The 21110-nt window shown below is 42.7% G+C and overlaps 1 protein-coding gene across 1 annotated transcript in view; it reads left to right on the top strand.

The window, feature by feature from the left end:
* The first annotated feature begins 3354 nt into the window (after positions 1-3354).
* tmem9b (TMEM9 domain family, member B) overlaps positions 3355-21110 on the top strand; it is a 33036-nt gene continuing 15280 nt past the window's right edge. The window contains exons 1-4 of the mRNA XM_078415394.1: positions 3355-3544; positions 8326-8417; positions 14600-14708; positions 15605-15736. Of these exons, the coding sequence (XP_078271520.1) occupies positions 3464-3544; positions 8326-8417; positions 14600-14708; positions 15605-15736 (414 nt within the window). The 5' untranslated portion in view covers positions 3355-3463. The remainder of the gene's footprint in view (positions 3545-8325; positions 8418-14599; positions 14709-15604; positions 15737-21110) is intronic.

Genomic DNA, 21110 nt, shown 5'->3' on the forward strand with positions numbered 1-21110 from the left:
CTCAGCCATCAGGCTATTAAACTCTACAAACTCAAATCTCTGAACTACATAGACTATTATTTTATTTTTTATGTGTATATATATATATATATATATATATATATATATATATATATATATATATATATATATATATTTACACACACACACTGAACTACTGTGTGTGTGTGTATATATATACTGTATATGTCTGTGTGGATGTGTGTTTATACGTGTGTGTACACATGTATCTATACACACACTGAACTATTTTTCTTGTTTATTATACTGTTTACAGTGCACTATGTTTACACATTCTGTTGTGCTGATGCAAATAAGAATTTCATTGTTCTATATGGGACACATGATAATAAAACTCTTGACTCTTAAAGAACAACTTCTTCTGACGACCATCAGGCTCTTGAATACCACAAACACCAACTAAAATATGAACCATGTACTATCTTGGTTACAAGTGTTTCTCCGAGCTTTTGTCTTGCACTTATTGTTTTTTTTAACCTTTTTGAACCTTCTTTTGTTTATTGTGTTCTCTATGGGTATTGTGGTTATAGGCCTGTTGGATGCTCCTGCAAGTGATAGAGAAGGATGGATGATATTTAATATCACTTGCTCTTCCATCCTGGATTCTATCGCTCCCCTTAAAATGAAAAAGCCTAAGCCCAAAGGACGGCCTTGGCTCAATGACACCACCAAAGCCCTAAGAAGGGAGTGCAGAAAATCAGAACGGAGGTGGAAATGTGACAAGCTTCAAATTTCCTTCGAAATTCTGAGAAACAATCTTCTCAAATACCAGGAAGCAGTAACGTCTGCTAGAGCACAATACTTCTCCGACCTTATCTCCAAAAACTCTCATAACTCCAAGGTCCTATTTAGCACAATTACCTCTGCCATATGTCCCGCCCCCAGTACCAGCTTAGTTGGGTCCCCTGCTAAGTGCGAAGAATCCGCTAAATTTTTCACCAGCAAAGTTGAGAACATTAGAATGAACATTTCCCCTCCCACCCGTGACCTAGCTGTCTCACTGGTCTGTTCATCTAAATTGGACTGTTTCCAACCCATCACTCTATCCTCCCTTGCAAAGCTTGTCTCCGCTATGAAACCTGCAACCTGCCCCCCTGATCCTGCCCCCACTGCCCTTCTGAAGGGTGTCATTGCAATAGCCGGTCCTAGAATCCTCTCTATTATCAACAGTTCTCTGGCCACTGGCACTGTTCCAACCTGTTTCAAGCACGCGGTGGTCCAGCCCCTACTGAAAAAACCTAACCTCGACCCCACCTTGCCTAGCAACTACAGACCCATTTCCAAACTGCCATTCCTGTCAAAAGTCCTTGAAAAGGCAATTCTGAACCAATTAGTGCCCTACCTACACCAAAACACCATCCTGGAAAGTTTCCAGTCAGGTTTCAGAGCCCACCACAGCACAGAGTCTGCCTTGTTGAAGGTACACAACGACCTACTTCTCGCCATCGACAACGGCGACTGTGCAATCCTGCTCCTTCTCGACCTCAGCGCAGCGTTCGATACAGTGGACCACACCATCCTTATTGACCATCTCCGGTACGCGGTTGGCATTGATGGCACTGCCCTGAGCTGGTTCGTTTCCTACCTCAAAGATAGGAGTTTCGCCATCAACATAGGCAGTTATTCCTCTTCTCCAGCTAGCCTCTCCTGTGGAGTTCCACAAGGCTCCATCCTAGGCCCCATTCTCTTCTCTCTATACATGCTCCCCCTTGGCCAAATCATTCAAAGGCACGGCATTTCTTTCCACTGCTATGCCGATGACACTCAGCTTTACCTCCCCCTGAAACCCAACAACCAGTCAAATTTAAACAGCCTCTTACACTGCCTTGAGGACATAAAATGTTGGATGGCACAGAACTTCCTCCAATTAAACGAGAGCAAGTCTGAGGTCATCCTATTCGGCCCCCCTGACTCCATCAAATCGATAACAGGCAGTCTTGGAAGCCTATCCTGCCTAGTCAAACCGCATGTCAAAAACCTCGGCGTGATATTTGACTCTGCATTAAAATTTGACAAGCAAGTCAACGCTGTGGTAAAAGCTAGCTTCTTCCAACTTCGTACCATAGCTAAAATCAAACCTTTCCTCCAATTCGACGACACTGAAAAAATCATTCACGCTTTCATTTCCTCCCGCCTAGACTACTGCAACTCCCTATACACTGGGATCAGCCAATCATCCCTGTCCTGCCTGCAACTGGTCCAAAACGCCGCAGCGAGACTCCTGACGGGTACCCGTAAAAGGGACCACATCACGTTGATTCTGGCCTCTCTCCACTGGCTCCCTGTACGGTACAGAATCAACTTCAAGCTCCTCCTATTCACATATAAAGCCCTAAATGGACATTCCCCCCCCCCCTACATCAAAAATCTTCTAACCCACCTCTCTAACTCCAGGTCCCTCAGGTCGGCCGACTTGGGGCTACTTACTATCCCGCGGTCTAGGCTTAAGCTCAGGGGTGACCGCGCTTTTGCGGTTGCAGCTCCTAGACTGTGGAACAGCATCCCTCTCCCCATCAGAACTGCCCCCTCCATCGACTCCTTTAAGTCCAGGCTCAAAACCTATTTCTACTCCCTAGCGTTTGAGGCTCATTGAGGAGGCGCTGTGAACTGTGTTTGTATGTGCTGTTATGTTTGTGTACTACTGTATGTTTCATTTTTTTCCTTAGTACCTAATCAGATGTACAGCACTTTGGTCAACGTGGGTTGTTTTTAAATGTGCTATACAAATAAAATTGACTTGACTTGACTTGACGTTTTGGGTCGAGACCCTTCTTCAGACTGAGAGTCAGGGGAGAGTCTAGAGATAAACAATAGACAATAGGAATAGGCCATACGGCCCTTCGAGCCAGCACCACCATTCAATGTGATCATGGTTGATCATTCTCAATCAGTACCCTGTTCCTGCCTTCTCCCTATACCCCCTGACTCCGCTATCCTTAAGAGTATCTAGCTCTCTCTATGGAAGGATAAGGTGTGAAAACGACAGATTATAAGCAGACGGGGTTACGGGAATGTAGAATAGTTCATTGGTTCAATGGTGGAATAATGACGTACTCCGGGCTTCAATGCGTGTGCCACACCTGCCGCAAACAACAATATGAAACTCGTAGCATCCACGCTTCTCTTTACCCCAACATTAGGCAATAAAACAATGAATGAAAAGAAAAAAAACCAAAATAGACGCAGATTTGTCTATTACTAACACGGGGCATAATTATTTTTGGATCGGATCCATCGGTCTCGGAACGCAGATGCTGCGACTGCTCAGTGGGGGTGCCCGGCGAGTGACGGACCAACCGTGGTCCCGGTCGCCATTTTTCTCCAGATCGGCTGCAGGTTACCAGGGAAACGCTAGGGGTTTTTTTTACACACACACACACACACACACACACACACACACATACACATATCAAACCGGATCGTGAGAAGGGCGGAGAGGGGAATGGCGAGAAGTTGTTGGCTTTGGCCTTTCCTGCTGCTGCCGCTGTGTCTGGTTGTGCTGACGAGGAGCGAGGAGAACGAGGTAGGGAGTGCGGAGAAGGGCCTCTGGCATCGCTCTGGGCCCCGGCCCCGTCCGCTCCCGCTTCTCCCGGACGGCGGCCAGGCCAGGCCGGGCCTCTCGGCGCCGCTGGTTGACAGAAAGCAACACCCCCCCCCCCCCCTCCCTCCCCCACATAAATCAGGAAATCTGAAATAAAAACTAAAATGCTGGAGGCATTTAGCGGGGCAGGCTGTCCGTGGAAACGGGGAAATACAATTGATAGCGTCGATACCCTTCATTAAAACCTCTCGAAAGCTCACGGCTTGTAGTTGTGCGGCGACAGTACTTGTTTTGTAGGAAAGAAAACTGCAGATGCTGGTTTAAATCGAAGGTAGACACAAAACGCTGGAGTAACACAGCGGGACAGGCAGCATCTCTGTGGAGAGAAGGAATGGGTGACGTTTCGGGTCGAGACCCTTCTTCAGACTGAAGACTTGTTTTTTATTTTCTAAAAAATCCGGTAGATTGTTTAGAACACAACCTTTGAAAAGGGTATTTTTCAATAATACAAGTGTAAGATTTATCAGACACTGTGATCCGGATGAGAGGGGAATCAATCCGCGTTATATTCAAAGGCTTTATTAATTGAGTCTTTGAGTATTTTTTCTTTCGATATTTATTTTATAATATTAATGATTCCTTCCCTCCCTTCCTCCAGTTACACACCTATTCCATAATCTCAATGTTCATGCATTCCTTTTTGATTTAAGGCATAGGCTGATCCATCATTGTTGTTTTATTTGCCTCTCCTGAGATGAGAACCATTAATGTTTCTCTTTCCAGATACAGTGCCCTTCATAATGTTTGAGACAAACACCCATCATTTATTTATTTGCCTCTGTACTCCACAATTTGAGATTTGTAATAGAAAAAAATAAATGTGGTTAAAGTGCACTTTGTCTGATTTTAATAAAGGGTATTTTTATATATTTTGGTTTCACCATGTAGAAATTACAACAGTGTTTATACATAGTCCCCCCATTTCAGGGCACCATAATGTTTGGGACACAGCAATGTCATGTAAATGAAAGTAGTCATGTTTAGTATTTTGTTGCTTATCCTTTGCATGCAATGACTGCTTGAAGTCTGTGATTCATGGACATCACCAGTTGCTGGGTGTCTTTGGTGATGCTTTACCAGGCCTGTATTGCAGCCATCTTTAGCTTATGCTTGTTTTGGGGGCTAGTCCCCTTCAGTTTTCTCATCAGCATATAAAAGGCATGCTCAATTGGGTTCAGATCGGGTGATTGACTTGGCCACTCAAGAATTGACCATTTTTTTAGCTTTGAAAAACTTCTTTGTTGCTTTAGCAGTATGTTTGGGATCATTGTCATGCTGTAGAATGAACTACCGGCCAATGAGTTTTGAGGCATTTGTTTGAACTTGAGCAGATAGGATGTGTCTATACACTTCAGAATTCATTATGCTGCTACCATCAGCAGTTGTATCATCAATGACGATAAGTGAGCCAGTACCTTCAGCAGCCATACATGCCCAGGCCATAACACCCCCACCACTGTGTTTCACAGATGAGGTGGTATTCTTTGGATCTCGGGCAGTTCCTTCTCTCCTCCATAGTTTGCTCTTGCCATCACTCTGATATGTTAATCTTCGTCTTATCTGTCTGCAAGACCTTTTTCCAGAACTGTGGTTGCTCTTTTCAGTACTTCTTGGCAAACTGTAATCTGGCCTTCTTATTTTTGTGGCTAACCAGTGGTTTTCATCTTGCAGTGTAGCCTCTGTATTTCTGTTCATGAAGTCTTCTGCGGACAGTGGTCATTGACAAATCCACACCTGTCTCCTGAAGAGTGTTTCTGATCTGTCGGACAGGTGTTTGGGGATTTTTCTTTATTATGGAGAATTCTTCTGTCATCAGCTGTGAAGGTCTTCTTTGGCCTGCCAGTCCCTTTGTGATTTATAAGCTGATTTTGGTTTGGCTGATGTCTCTAACAGTTTTATTCTTGTTTCTCAGTCTCATAATGGCTTCTTTAGCTTTCATTGGTGCAACTTTGGTCCTCGTGTTGATAAACAGCAATAAAAGTTTCCAAAGTGATGGAAAGACTGGATAAAAGATTAGGTGCTAAGAGCTCTCTTATATCTGCATTAAGGAGGCATTTAAACACACCTGAACAATTACAAACACCCGTGAAGCTATGTGTCCCAAACATTATGGTGCCCGAAATGGGGAACTATGTATAACCACAGCTGTAATTTCTACATGGTGAAACCAAAATGTATAAAAATACTCTACTATAATCTGACAAATGTGCACTTTAACCACATGTGATTTTTTTCTATTACAAATCTCAAATTGTGGAGTACAGAGGCAAATAAATAAATGATGGGTCTTTGTTCCAAACATTATGGAGGGTACTGTATATTGTCTGGCCTGTTGAGCATTTACAGTGTTTTTTGTTTTGATTTAGGATTTTGAGATATCTGCCATTTCCTGATTCAAAGAACTAATCATATCTTACTGTGACAGCAGGTCTTGCTGGGATAATAATGATAGAGATTGCTGCTGCAAATTGTGGTAAAGCTTCTGAGTTTCGGGTTTAGAAAACTTGCTGTAAAAAGTGAAAATGCCAGAAACACTTAGCAGGTCAAGCAGCAGATGTGAAAAGACAGAGTTCACATTTCAGGTCCAAGTTTCATCGTCTGAACTGGAAAAAGAGTGAAAGCAAGTTTTCAGTAACAAAGAAGCTGGGGAGTGGTGGATAGAACAAAGGCAATACCTTTGATAGGATGAGACCAAATAACTTTGTCTCAATTGGAAGCCAATTATGCTACTTTGTCTCTGTTCTGCCTTGCAGAGTCCACATAGTCCCAAAGTCAACAGCTTGTTGGTAAACAACTTCAGCTGACAAATCTATTTTTTGGCTGCTCCTACCGCAGCTTGAGAAATATCTCCCCGAATCCCAACATCTACTGTCTTGGTCTTTGAGAAATCTCTCTTTCAGGTTTCACTGCTCTTGCTAAACTGTTACCTCCATCTCCAATTTCCAGTTCAGGAACAATGAAGACTAAAATATCAAATCCCAAACTTGGCTCATTTTCTTGAAAGATATGTATTTGCAAAATACAGGGCAAAGTAGTTGGAGAGCTCTTTCGAGGACCTAGCCATGAGACCATTAGACAAAATAATGTGCTGCATTTCAATGATTCTACATTGTACATGTATGTAAGGTAATCTAATTCTAAAGATTGTAAATGCTAAACTTCTTTCCTGTTGGAAAGACAATTGGGGTAGTTCACAGTTTTGGAGTGTGATGTGCAGTAGGATTTTTTTCCGTGGAAAGATATATTTGCGATAGTCCTCACATGGAATATTTCAGAATAGACATTTATTTCTTAATTGTAGTTATGTACTAAATAGTAGGTGATAAGACAATAGACAATAGGTGCAGGAGTAGGCCATTCAGCCCTTTGAGCCAGCACCGCCATTCAATGCGATCATGGCTGATCACTCTCAATCAGTACCCCGTTCCTGCCTTCTCCCCATACCCCCTCACTCCGCTATCCTTAAGAGCTCTATCCAGCTCTCTCTTGAAAGCATCCAACGAACTGGCCTCCACTGCCTTCTGAGGCAGAGAATTCCACACCTTCACCACTCTCTGACTGAAAAAGTTCTTCCTCATCTCTGTTCTAAATGGCCTACCCCTTATTCTTAAACTGTGGCCCCTTGTTCTGGACTCCAACATTGAGAACATGTTTCCTGCCTCTAATGTGTCCAATCCCCTAATTATCTTATATGTTTCAATAAGATCCCCCCTCATCCTTCTAAATTCCAGTGTATACAAGCCTAATTGCTCCAGCCTTTCAACATACGACAGTCCCGCCATTCCGGGAATTAACCTAGTGAACCTATGCTGCACGCCCTCAATAGCAAGAATATCCTTCCTCAAATTTGGAGACCAAAACTGCACACAGTACTCCAGGTGCGGTCTCACCAGGGCCCGGTACAACTGTAGAAGGACCTCTTTGCTCCTATACTCAACTCCTCTTGTTATGAAGGCCAACATTCCATTGGCTTTCTTCACTGCCTGCTGTACCTGCATGCTTCCTTTCAGTGACTGATGCACTAGGACACCCAGATCTCGTTGAACTCCCCCTCCTCCTAACTTGACACCATTCAGATAATAATCTGCCTTTCTATTCTTACTTCCAAAGTGAATAACCTCACACTTATCTACATTAAACTGCATCTGCCATGTATCCGCCCACTCACACAACCTGTCCAAGTCACCCTGCAGCCTTATTGCATCTTCCTCACAATTCACGCTACCCCCCCAGCTTAGTATCATCTGCAAATTTGCTAATGGTACTTTTAATCCCTTCATCTAAGTCATTAATATATATCGTAAATAGCTGGGGTCCCAGCACCGAACCTTGCGGTACCCCACTGGTCACTGCCTGCCATTCCGAAAGGGACCCATTTATCCCCACTCTTTGCTTTCTGTCTGTCAACCAATTTTCTATCCATGTCAGTACCCTACCCCCAATACCATGTGCTCTAATTTTGCCCACTAATCTCCTATGTGGGACCTTGTCGAAGGCTTTCTGAAAGTCGAGGTACACCACATCCACTGACTCTCCCCTGTCAATTTTCCTAGTTACATTCTCAAAACATTCCAGTAGATTTGTCAAGCATGATTTCCCCTTCGTAAATCCATGCTGACTCGATATATATCATAGTTTTAAATCATGTACTGTACAAAAGTGTACTCCCATTCTGGCCTAAATATTCATCTGTTCATTTGCAGAATTCTGATGATATCAGGTGCAAGTGCATTTGTCCACCATACAAAGAAAACGCAGGCCATATTTATAATAAAAATGTAACACAGAAAGATTGGTAAGTATAGTTTTGCCTCAAAAATGAATCTATTAATACTTAAACAGAAAATGCAGTAGACTCTCGTTTTAATGGACCTCTTTATAACGGATTTTGAATATAATGGATGGACCTGCCAATGCCATCCCCAGCTCGCAACCCCACCGTGGATGCTTAGAGCCCCCGGCTTCCGACACAACGCCCGGCTTGCAAGGACCACCAGCAAGCCTTTCTTCACCAACTGCGTGGTCCGGTTGACGCAGCTGCTGTTGCAGCTTATGTTGTATCCCTGAGAACGCTTTTTTGGGGCTTCTGCCGCCAAGAGGCGCTCGGTCACTGTGGTTCTCCCTCCCCTCTCACCAGCTGAAACTTCTTCCTGTCGGCCATTGGTTTTGCCACCGATTCCTCCTCCTCCCGTTGCTCCGTCCCTTCGGTCTCTTCTACAAACCCCCCACCGGTTCCATGGCCGCCGCCTCCTCTTTGTGCCATGGAGTAGCAGGCACACTCGAACTTGGAAGTGACAAGAGTTGAGAATGGAGGGAACCCCGCAGTGACCGAGCGTGTTTTGTTGCTGGCAGTGACCTGACAAAACCGCTCTTGCCAGGGGCTACAACATGAGCCGCAACAAAAGTGTCACTGGGCCGTGTGGTGGGTGAAGAAGGGCTTGCTAATGCAGATCAGCGGTATTGGCACCTAGTTTTAAGGTAAAGCGACCTTACTCAGCAGACTGAATCAGTGTGAAGGGAGACACAAAAAGTTGGGGTAGCTCAGTGGGATAGGCAGCATCTTTGGAGAGAAGGAATGGGTGACGTTTTGGGTCGAGACCCTTCTTCAGACCCATCCATGTTCTCCAGCAATGCTGCCTGACCTGCTGAGTTACTCCAACATTTTGTGTTCTTTTGTGTATTGACTATTATCTGCAGTTCTTTGTTCCAACTACACACTATGATAATACCTTATTCGGTTTTAATGAACAATCTGCAGCAATGGGCACCATTCCGCCCCTCATGGTCCATTACAGCGAGAGTTAACTGTAAACCACGTTCATTTTCTATGCCTTTTCACACTCTAATACTTTTCCTGCGGAAGTGTTGTCTGATTGCCCAAATTGGATGTTGTTATATTCTTGATGGCAAAGAGCGCATAAACAAATTTTACATGATACTCCCAATAGTAATTTATTTTACTTGACCCAGTAATTGAGGCTTGGATTAATAATCCCAGAGAATGTTGTACAAATCTGAAAGGAACTGTGTAAGCAATTAAATTTGTTTAAAAAAAATCTTATCAAATAAGGTGGTATTGGTAAAAGTGATCAGGATGCAGTCAATTGGTTGTTACAAACCCACTAGCTCTTGTGGCTAAGAAAATCAACTCTTTTGTAAATAAATCTGCTTTTCTTGCCAGGCATGATCAGTATGTGGCTCCTTTCCATTTCAGTGGTTGTGATGTGGGATTGCCCTCAAACGTAGCTTAGACTTTCAAGAGAGAACTAGATAGAGCTCTTGAGGATAGCGGAGTCAGGGGGTATGGGGAGAAGGCAGGAACGGGGTACTGATTGAGGATGATCAGCCATGATCACATTGAATGGTGGTGCTGGCTCGAAGGGCCGAATGGCCTACTCTTGCACCTATTGTTTTAGTGTACTATGTATTTGCATCAACTACTGTTATAGTTTGATGTAACATAATGAAAGTTGAAGAAAAAAGGAGAAATACCTACAATGCATCTTTCATTAGTACATTATTTACCAAAAGGCCTACATGGTGGTGACAGAAAACTAGGAGGAAAGGAATGGGGGAAGAGAAGGAAGCAGAAAAAGGTTGAGATGTGTATTGAATGTTTGTGGACTTAGTCTTCTCGCCCCACCCTCATCAACGCAAACTGAGAGATAGAATCATTTCAGCTGCATAAATGCTGCGATTGTATTCATTAAGTAGTGGCAGGCCTAGCAATGATGTGTGCAGAGCAGAAGAAACACTACAGAGAACAAATATCAATGTCCGAGTTGGGACACTTACATTCATCTCTATTTGAGGAATTGCTGCAGTGTTTGTTTCTACTAGTTTGACTGTGTAAAAACAAAGATTCTACTCAGCAGATCATTTCTGCTGGTGAGGCAAGAAGACACATTTACATGATAATAATATCAAGATGTGCGTGAATTATGCCAAAAAATGGCAACCATGCAGTAGTAGAATAGTAGTAGTTACTTTATTGTCACGTGCACCTAGAAAGAGTGAAATGCATTGTTTTGCATCTAACCTAGTAAAATCATACTGTACATAAGCACAATCATATAAAAGTAAAAGAGTGCAACAATTGAGTAAATTTCTTCTGAGGCAGTACCCAAAAGGTTGCAATGTTTCAGGTGCCATTTTGCAGCTTTCAAGTATCAAGTTCTTAAAAATATCATCTTATCTTGACCTTAAAGGTCTGTTGCCCTAGCTGCAGTACAGGGTCAGTGATGTAGGGGTCAGTGATGTAGGGGTCTGCTTGGCCTGCCGTTGCTCTTGTGATGAGATGAGGGGTAATTTTATTGTGGAATATACTTCTCACCACTTAGCCTCTTGGCTCCAGGCTGTAGGAACTGAAGCACATTGTTTTTGCTGACAGGAAATGTTGGGATTTGATGTGCATCCCCAATGTGATTAAAGTGTTCGAGTTTTAGTTCAGTTTACTTTAGAGATACAGCGCGAAAACAAGCCCTTCTTCCCACCGGATCCGTGTCAACCAGCGATCCCCGCATATTAACACTATCCTACACATACTAGGGACAATTTGATATTTATACCAAACCGATTAACCTACAAACCTGTAGGTCTTTGGAGCGTGGGAGGAAACCGAAGATCTCGGAGAGCCAATGGATGTAGTGTATCTAGACTTTCAGAAAGCCTTTGATAAGGTACCACACGGGAGGTTGGTGAGCAAAATTAGAGCACATGGTATTGGGGGTAGTATTGATATGGATAGAGAATTGGTTGGCAGACAGGAAGCAAAGAGTAGGAATAAACGGGTCCTTTTCAGAATGGCAGGCAGTGGAGAGTGGAGTGCCGCAAGGCTCGGTGCTGGGGCTGCAACGATTTACAATATATATTAATGATTTGGATGATGGAATTAGAAGTAACACTAGCAAGTTTGCGGATGACGCAAAGCTGGGTGGCAGTGTCACCTGTCACTGCGAAGAGGATGTTAGATTGCAGGCTGACTTGGACAGGTTGAGTGAGTGGGCAGATGCAGTATAATGTAGGTAAATGTGAGGTTATCCACTTTGGCGGCAAAAATAAGGAGGCAGATTATTATCTCAATGGTGTCAGATTAGGTAAAGGGGAAGTGCAATGAGACCTTGGTGTCCTTGTACACCAGTCACTGAAAGTAAGCGTGCAGGTACAGCATGCAGTGAAGAAAGCTAATGGCATGTTGACCTTCATAACGAGAGGATTTGAGTACAGGAGCAAAGAAGTCCTTCTGCAGTTGTATAGGGCCCTGGTGAGACCACATCTGGAGTATTGTGTGCAGTTTTGGTCTCCTAATTTGAGGAAGGATGACCTTGCAATTGAGGCAGTGCAGTGAAGGTTCACGAGGTTAATCCCAGGGATGGAGGGACTGTCATATAAGGAAAGATTGGAAAGACTCAGCTTGTATTCGTTGGAGTTTAGAAGGATGAGAGGGGATCTTATAGAGACGTATAAAATTATAAAAGGACTAGACAGGCTAGATGCAGGAAAAATGTTCCCAATGTTGGGGGAGTCCAGAACCAGGGGACACAGTCTAAGAATAAAGGGGAGGCCATTTAAAACTGAGGTGAGAAGAAACCTTTTCACCCAGAGAGTTGTGAATTTGTGGAGTTCTCTGCCACAGAAGGCAGTGGAGGCCAATTCACTTAATGAATTTAAAAGAGAGTTAGGTAGAGCTCTAGGGGCTAGTGGAATCAAGGGATGTGGGAAGAAGGCAGACACATGTTACTGATTGTAGATAATCAGCCATGATCACAATGAATGGCGGTGCTGGCTCGAAGGGCTAAATGGCCTCCTGCACCAATTTTCTACGTTTCTATGCATCTCCTCTAGCCTCTTCTATGGTATCTGGTGTTCCTGATGTGGCTTCCTGTACATCAGTGAAACCAAGCATAGACTGAACGACCATTTCACTGAACACGCACTCGGTGCACCAAGGCCTGTCAATCTCCCAGTCGCTAACAATGATAACCACCTCCTTTGCCAGAGTGAGGCCACATACAAACTGGGGGAACACTGCCTCATATTTGACTTGGGTAGCTTACAACACAACAGAATGAACATTGAATTCTCCAATTTTAGGTAACTAACAACCTTATCCCCATCTTTCCCCCCTCCCTTTCTTTTGCTCCCCCTCTCTCCCCTTGCCCCACATGGACCCTTACTTATTTCTTCCCAATCTCCCTCCACCCCCAACCCACATCTACTGGTTTGTTGTATCGGATTACTGCGATGGATCAGAGGGTGGTATTTAAAATAAATAATTCTACCCACAACCGTCAATCGGGTGGTGTTTCAACCAGAAATGGGCGCAAACAGGTGAAGCAGGCACAGTGTACAATAGTTTCTAGGTGTTTGGGACATCTTTGCAAGTGAAAATGTAACATCTGTGTTATGTTTACACAGAACTTATTCTTAACTGTTGCCATCAGATGGTGCTATTGCAATCATTATTATGCTCCTCCACATGAAGCTGCTTGTGGATGCCAATTGAGCCTCTAAATTGTCACTGGTGCCACCGTTCCCCCCCCCCCCCCCCCCCCCCCCCGGCAGTGTGTGCCACGCACCCACCACTCTGTGCAAAATAACTGTCCTGCTGTTGTGGAAAAGTTCAGTATCAGTGGCACAAAGGTAGAGTTGCTGCCTGGCAGCACCAGAGGCCCGGGCTCAATCCTAACTATGGGTGTTATCTATACGGATTTTGTACATTCTCCCTGTGATCCCGTGGGTTTTCTCCGGGTGCCCTAGTTTCCTCCCACACTCCAAAGACATGCAGGTTTGTAGACTAATTGGCTTCTGTAAATTGTCCTGAGTGTATAGGATAGAACTAGTGTACGGGTGATCGTTGGTCGGTGCGGACTCGATGGGCTGATGGTTCTGTTTCCACACTGTATTTCTAACTAAAAAAATCAAATACTTAGCCAGTGCTGACATTTTTGACTGAGATCTTTCAGGGTCTGCATTTTGATGGTAAGAATGTTGATTTATGCTCCTCTACATGAAGCTGCTTGCGGATGCCAATTGAGATGCCCTTTACTGGCACAGGTGTTCGAAAACAGAAGCATTCATCTGCAAAGAGAAAAATTACCATGTTATACTGTATAAGGGTTTACTTCTCCATCTTGAAGCCTTTTTTTGCATTTTCAGATTCAAGTGGGTTCAGTAGAAAAATCCAACATTTGTTAGCAGTTCTTTTTGGAGGCATTACATAAAAATTGAACAAATTAAATATTCCTATTAATACTGGTCTATAATAGTGCTGAGTATCCAGGAATATGAACAAAAGGACATTCAGCTCCTCGTGCATAATCTGCTATTTTGCTCATATCTGCCTTCTTTTACCTATGCTTAACGACATTTGTGATAGAATTAAAATATATATATTAAATGGTTTTAAATCTATAATACCACTTTTCTAAAGTAAAAGGTTTATTTATGCAGCATTTCTGATTTCTACTTACAGTGCAATTGTAGTCTGTAGCGTGTGGTTTGCAAAAACTGAAACTGCTGAAATGCATTAAACATATTTTATACGGTTGCTAATTATTCATTTTAATTCAAATAGATTCTATGAAAAAAAAAATCCAATGTTGACAATTCAAACTATTCTGATCCAACATCAGTTTACACAGGTCTGTTTACACAGAGGATGGTGGTGCCTGGAATGCTGTGCCAGGAGTGAGGTGGGTTGGAGGCAGATATGATAGTGGCATTTAAGAGGCTTTTAGGTAGGCACATGAACATGCAGGGAATTATGGATCGTGTGCAGGCAGATAAGATTAAATTATTTTGTTCTTGTGTTCAGCAAAGAGATTGTGGGCTGAAAGGTTTGTTCCTTTGCTGCACTGTTCTATGTTCTAACATTAATTTTAGATTTACTCTAGGGACCAAATATAAGGGCCCTAAGAAAACATTTATAATACTTTTGCATATTTGAATGGAATTAAAATGTTGTCTTTTTTTCAGTGATTGCCTACACGTTGTTGTTCCCATGCCAGTTGCTGGCCAAGATGTTGAAGCTTATTGTTTAAGATGCGAGTGCAGATATGAAGAACGGAGCTCTGTTACAATTAAGGTATTTTAAACATTTAAGCCATAAAAGCTTTCTTCCCAATAACACGTTTTGCATAATTCATTTTTGAAGATCAAATGTATTGCATAATCTAGTGGTAATAAGTGGGAACATCCTTTCTTATTTTTCATTCAATTCTCCCTTTTCTTGCTACATAGCATATTTAGGCAAGCAACTTTGTTATTGCTAAATGGAAACAGTTAATATAACTAAAGATTTAAAAGTTTTCACTTTTTTTATACTGTTTGAACTTGCTTGGTGGTGTGAAACGTGATGCCCACTGGCAACTGTGAGATGTACACCTTATGTGACTGAAGTCCCAACATCCAAGACCTTCTAATGGTTGAAACTAAACTGCTTTTTTAAGTAAACTTACTAATTTCAGGTTGGGTTTACTGCTCCTGATAATTTCTCATTGATTTTTGGGTCACTCTACATATCGCTCTCCTTTTGCTCCACCTGCTTCTCAACATTTTTTGAATTTCAGACTTAAATAACTAATACTCCTGATCATTAATTGTTCTTCTACTGGGATAAACTATTATTGTATGATTGTAGGCAGCATAATTTCTGGTGGGACCCCAGGATTAAGATTGTTTGACAGGTAATATCTTGTCCCGATTGGAGACATTTTGCTCCTTTTATATTCCCTTTAGGGGCAATGAGGGCTGTAGCAATGTTATTAGGACTGATAATTCTTGAAGCTTATACCAGAGGGCTCACTGCCTTCAGCCTTTCCCAAAATATTCATTATTACCATGTTGATATCTCGCAGCTTTCCTTTCTAAGTCCTCCCAATTTGCTTCAGTAGAGTCAGGTTTATTTCATAACATTCAAGATCTGTCATTCTCCTGGCACTGGCAGAAATACCTATATAATGTAATCTAACTTGTCTGCAGGTAACGATTGTTATTTATTTGTCTATCCTGGGCTTGCTGCTGCTTTATATGATTTATCTGACACTGGTGGAACCCCTGCTGAAAAAAAGTTTGTTCCGTTCAAGGCCATTGCAGAATGAGGAAGACTTTGGGGTGAGTTCAAGTGTAACTGCAAAAAGTTTAAATTATTTACAATGGTAATGAATAAAGGCCTGATAATAAAGTCTATGGTAAATACACCATTGGGTTATTGGATGAGAAACAATTTCATATCTGCCACATGAAATATATAATATTTTTAATTTAACATTTTGAATCACGTAATTGTACAGTAAATGTAAATTGCTTGTCAATTTCAGTGGCTTCCTGTAGTGTAACTAGCAGCCTGTGTTCTTAAAGAGACAGTGGCGTCTGATTACTGTGGGGACGCTCCAGCCATGAGAAAACCGAGACCCGTAATAAAGAGGTCCATAATATTGAGGGCAGACTGTAATTACAGGAATGAATCTTGATCCAGTTTTGCATTTAACATAATTGATATGCAAAGGCAGTTTAATTTTATCATGAGCCAACCATGTTCTGCTGCATAGCTAATAGTGTGTAACAGGCATGGTTGGACTAATGAAGTTTCAGTGGGTCTTTGTCTACTGTATCATATTTGTTGCAAGGAAGTAAACACAGGGACGGCACAATAGCGCTGAGGTAGAGTTGTTTCCCTACAGCACCAGAGACCCGATTTGTTCCTGACTACGGTTGCTGTCTGTACAGAGTTTGTACGTTCTCCCTGTGACTGCATGAGTTTTCTCTGGGTGCTCCAGTTTCCTTCCACATTCCAATACATGCAGTTTTTTAGGTTAATTGGCTTCTATAAATGGCCCCTAGTGTGCAGGATGTGAAACTGGGATAATATAGAACGAGTGGATGTGTGATCATTGGTCAGCGCGTACTCGGCAGGCCGAAGGGCCTGTTCCCACGCTGCATCCCTAAACTAAACTAACCAGAATAACAAATTAAAAAAGCTGGTTTCCTTTATAAACCTGGACATGGGAATTTATTATTGTAAATATTTTTGAGGAAATTGATAATTGCATAAATATTTAAAAAAAGTTTATAACCACATTTTTAATTTGGAAAATTATGATAAAACTATGGCATCCTCTACTATTTGCAACTTCATGATTTCTAAATCTGTATAACTTAATGTGGACATATCTAAATTGATATTGATGGTTCAGCATTTCTCCACTGGCTCTGCTGTTTGCAGCTTTATCGCCACAATCAAGGAAGATCATTTGAATTAAGCTTTTTATGAACTTGTCCCACTGTGATGTGCTCAGTAAATTTTATACAATGTTGCAAGAGATCAAATTGAGATTTAATGGCAGTCCAAGCAATAATTATTATTATTAATAATAATTATTGCTTGGTGAATTTTTTGAAGTTTGATAATTAATGTATTTTAATTTCAAGATATAAGGGAATTTTAATTTTATGATGACTGGTGGTCCTGGTGATTGAAAAGGATGTGAAATAGGTGAACAAATCGATGGAAGATAGGATACTAGTAAAAGATATTTTGGTGAGTTGACTGGAGGTTATCTCCAGGTATTTTACCAAATGGTGAATGACACATATTAAATCAAGCTTAAAGATTGAAGTTGAGAAATGATGGCACAATGCGCAGCACAGAGTTGCTGCCTCACAGTGCCAGAGACCCGAGCTTTTTGGCTTCTTTAAAATTATAAATTATTCCTGGTATGTAGGATAGTACTGGTGTACATTGGTGATCGCTGGTTGGCATGGTCTCGGTGGGCCAAGGGGCCTGTTTCCACACTGTATCTGTAAAGTCTAAAGAACATGATTATAATGAAAATAGGAGTTAAAAATGGCATAAATGACGAGCAGTTGTATGAGAGTGGATATCGTGTTGGATGTTCTACTTGTGAGTAGAATCCTAAAGTGGGTGGTATTGAACAGAGTGCACTTTTCTCAAAAATTGTAGCAGGATCTCGACCGTTGGAGCAGGTGGGCTGAGGAATGATGGATGGAATTTAATATAGAGAAGTGCAAGATGTTGCATTTTGGGAAATCTAACCAGGGCAGGGCCTACACAATCAATGGCAGAGCTTGGAGCAATTGTAGAGCGGAAGGATCTAGGAGTGCAGGTAGATAGTTTGATGAAAGTTGCGTCACGGGTAGATAGGGTGGTCAAGAAGGCTTTCAGCACATTGGCCTTTATCAGTCAGAATATTGGGTAAAGTGATTGGGAGGTTATGTTACAATTGTACAAGACATGATGAGACCACATTTAGAGTATAGTAAACCCTCGTTAAAATGGACCATGGAACGGGAAGGGAGAATTATTGCTCATTGTCCGCTGTTATTGCTCATTGTCTGTTAAAACCGAGTAAAGGATTATCATTGTATAAGTAGTAGAAACAAGTAACTGCAGATGCTGATTAATACACAAAATAACTCAAAGTGCTGGTGTAACTCAGCGGGTCGGCAGCATCTCTGGAGAACATAACTAGGTGACTTTTCGAGTCAAGACCCTTCCTCAGGTCTGGAACTGGACCTGGGATGCAGATAAGTTAATGGGTGCAGCCTGCTGGCGGGCCGGGGGAGAGGCGAAGATCAGCTGAGTTATTGGTCATGGCTCCGGGCAGCCTGACTGCAGGTAAGGGTTGTCAGTGGCAGTAGCATTCTTGACCTGGAAGTGGCCGAAGAAGCTGTGTGAGCTGGGGTGGAAGCGGCCGGGGAGGTGGTGCTGGCCAGGGGTGGAGATGGCAGCCCGGCCTGGAAGCGGCGAGGGCGGAGGTGCAGGCAGGGATGGCATCAGCGGCCCAGCCTGGAAGCGGCCGGGGAGGCGGTGCGGGCCACAGCTGGCATAGGCTGCCCGGCCTGGCGGCGTAGCCCAGCCTGGAAGATTCCAGGGAGGGGATACAGGCAGGGGCTGGTGTCGGCAGCCTGGCCTGGGGGTGGTCAGTAGGTCTGTCTGCTATAACCAAAATCTGTTAGGTCTGTAGTAATGAGGGTTTACAGTATTGTGCTTACTTTTGGTCACTCTGTTGGAGGAAAGATGTCAAACTGGAAAGATTGCAGAGAACATTTATGAGGATGTTGCCAGGACTAGAGGGCCTGATCTATAGGGAGACGTTGAGCCGGCTAGGACTTTAGTCCTTGGAGTGCAGGAAAATGAGGGGTGAAATTTAGCTATTTTTAAAAAGTCAACAAGTACCCAAATTTGCAATTGTCTTGCTCTTAACAAATAGTCAAATGTGGATTGTCAGAGCTCGATAGATGATAATCCTAGCAGATTATATAATTTTAAACTATAGAAAACATGCAAAATGAGGAAAACAAAGGCATTATTTTAAAATCACGTTACCTAAAATTGGAGAGTTCAATGTTCACCCCTCCCTCCCCGTCCCCTTCAACCTATATCCCTTCTTCTGACTTCACAATTTGCTCCTCTTCTCATACCTCGTCTTTTCTCCTTATTTTATAACCTTTCGCCTTCTTTTCATCTCGCCTTCGTCCACCCATCTGCCAATGAAACGCTTCCCACCTATATATACATATCACTTGCCAGGCCTTCTCCTGCCCCTCCACCACTTTTCTCAGCTTTCTTATCCACCCCCACCCCTCCCCCCCCCCAAAAAAAAGAGTTTAAAGAAGGGTCCAGCTCTTCTCCCCATGAGAGTGGGACTTTTAAAGGTCATCACACACTGAATACGGGTGTATTCATTTTTGCAGCAGGAAGTTGTTGGCATCCTGTAGTAACTGCTCTGAGTGGGTATATAAAAGGAAGGCAGATACTAGCAGGGCGGCTTGTGGAGGATGTTGCCACACTTTGTGGAGTGTGTGTGTGTAAGGCTTTGGCTGGATGGGTTTTGTGGAGATGTGCGATGCTTTGGCTCGAGAGCCTTTGGAGCAGCGATAGAGCTGCTTCCTTACGGCGCCACAACGCGGGTTCGATCTTGAATGTGGGTGCTGTCTGTATGGAGTTTGTACATTCTTTCCGGTGACCGCATGACTTTTTTCCAGGCGCTCCGTTCTCCACCCACACTCCAAAGACAAACAGGTTTGCAGGTTAATCGGCTTTGGTAAAAAATTTAATTCTCCCTAGTGTGTAGGATAGTGTTAGTGTACGGGGTGATCACTAGTTGGCGCGGACTCGGTGGGCCGAAGGGCCTGTTTCTGCGCTGTATCTCTAATGTCTAAAGGCTTCGTGGAGGGTGTGCGAGGCTTTGAGGGCGGGTGACTAAACCAAGTAGCATGCTGGTCAGTGAAAAATTGTGCCTACTTGCAATTCCAACAGTCATTCCTTCCACCACTAGTGCACAAACCTACAATTGTGAATTCACAGTTGAAGTACTATGAGAACTGTTGACACATCTGTTTTATTACAAAATGCTAAACTGAAAATGGGCAACAGAAGAAGGAATTATGGACCAGTGATATGTAAGACTATGAAAAATTTATGAGAGATATATAAGACTATGGAAAATTTGGCCAATTGTGTTTATGCCAGTTGAAAAATTGTCATCCAGCCTGATTCCACATTCTACCATTAGGTCCATAACTCTGCAAGTCAAAGCTCTTGAAGTATGTTCTACAATTGATTAGGGCACCAGTTTGTTGAGCATTGAATTCAAGACTTCTACTATCTTCAGAGTGAAATATTTCTTACTTCAATGCACTCTAATCTTACTGGCAATTAACTTTGATCTGTGGCTTATGTTTTTTTTCCCCCTAGGGGAAATGGCTTTCCCTCCATCTGCGCTCTTTATAATTTTGCATGCTAATTAAAGTCTTCCTTCAGCCTCCTCTGTTATAAGCTTAATCCAATTTCTCTTCGTTGTTACAAATTTCTAGTCCTGGCAATTCTCCTAGATGCCCTCTCTCATACATTCTCATCTTCCCTGTGAGGTTATGACCAGAACTCTATGCAACACTCAAATTGTAGTCTATCTGGTATTGTGTACAATTGTTGTATTAGCTCCATGGTCTTGTACTCTATATTTCAGATAGCAAAGGAAAGCACCATATGTACCAATTTTTCAACAGCTTGAAGGTAGACACAAAATGCTGGAGTAACTCAGCGGGTCAGACAGCATCTCAGGAGAGAAGGAATGGGTGACGTTTCGGGTCAAGACCCTTCAGTTCAGTCTGAAGAAGGATCTCAACCCGAAACGCCACGCATTCCTTCTCTCCTGAGATGCTGCCTGACCCGCTGAGTTACTCCAGCATTTTGTGTCTACCTTCAATTTGAACCAGCATCTGCAGTTATTTTCCTACACAATTTCAACAGCTTGTAGATCATTTCAGTTATCTTTAAGTCAGTCAGTCAGTCAGTCAAATTTTATTTGTCACATACACATACACGATGTGCAGTGAAATGAAAGTGGCAATGCCTGCGGGTTGTGCACAAAAAGAATTACAGTTACAGCATATAATAAAGTTAATAAGTTACTATTAGTGTCGACAAAAATTTAGTCTCTGGGGTTATAAAAGTTGACAGTCC

Source organism: Rhinoraja longicauda, chromosome 18 (genome assembly GCF_053455715.1).
Source record: "Rhinoraja longicauda isolate Sanriku21f chromosome 18, sRhiLon1.1, whole genome shotgun sequence".
Taxonomy (NCBI): domain Eukaryota; kingdom Metazoa; phylum Chordata; class Chondrichthyes; order Rajiformes; family Arhynchobatidae; genus Rhinoraja; species Rhinoraja longicauda.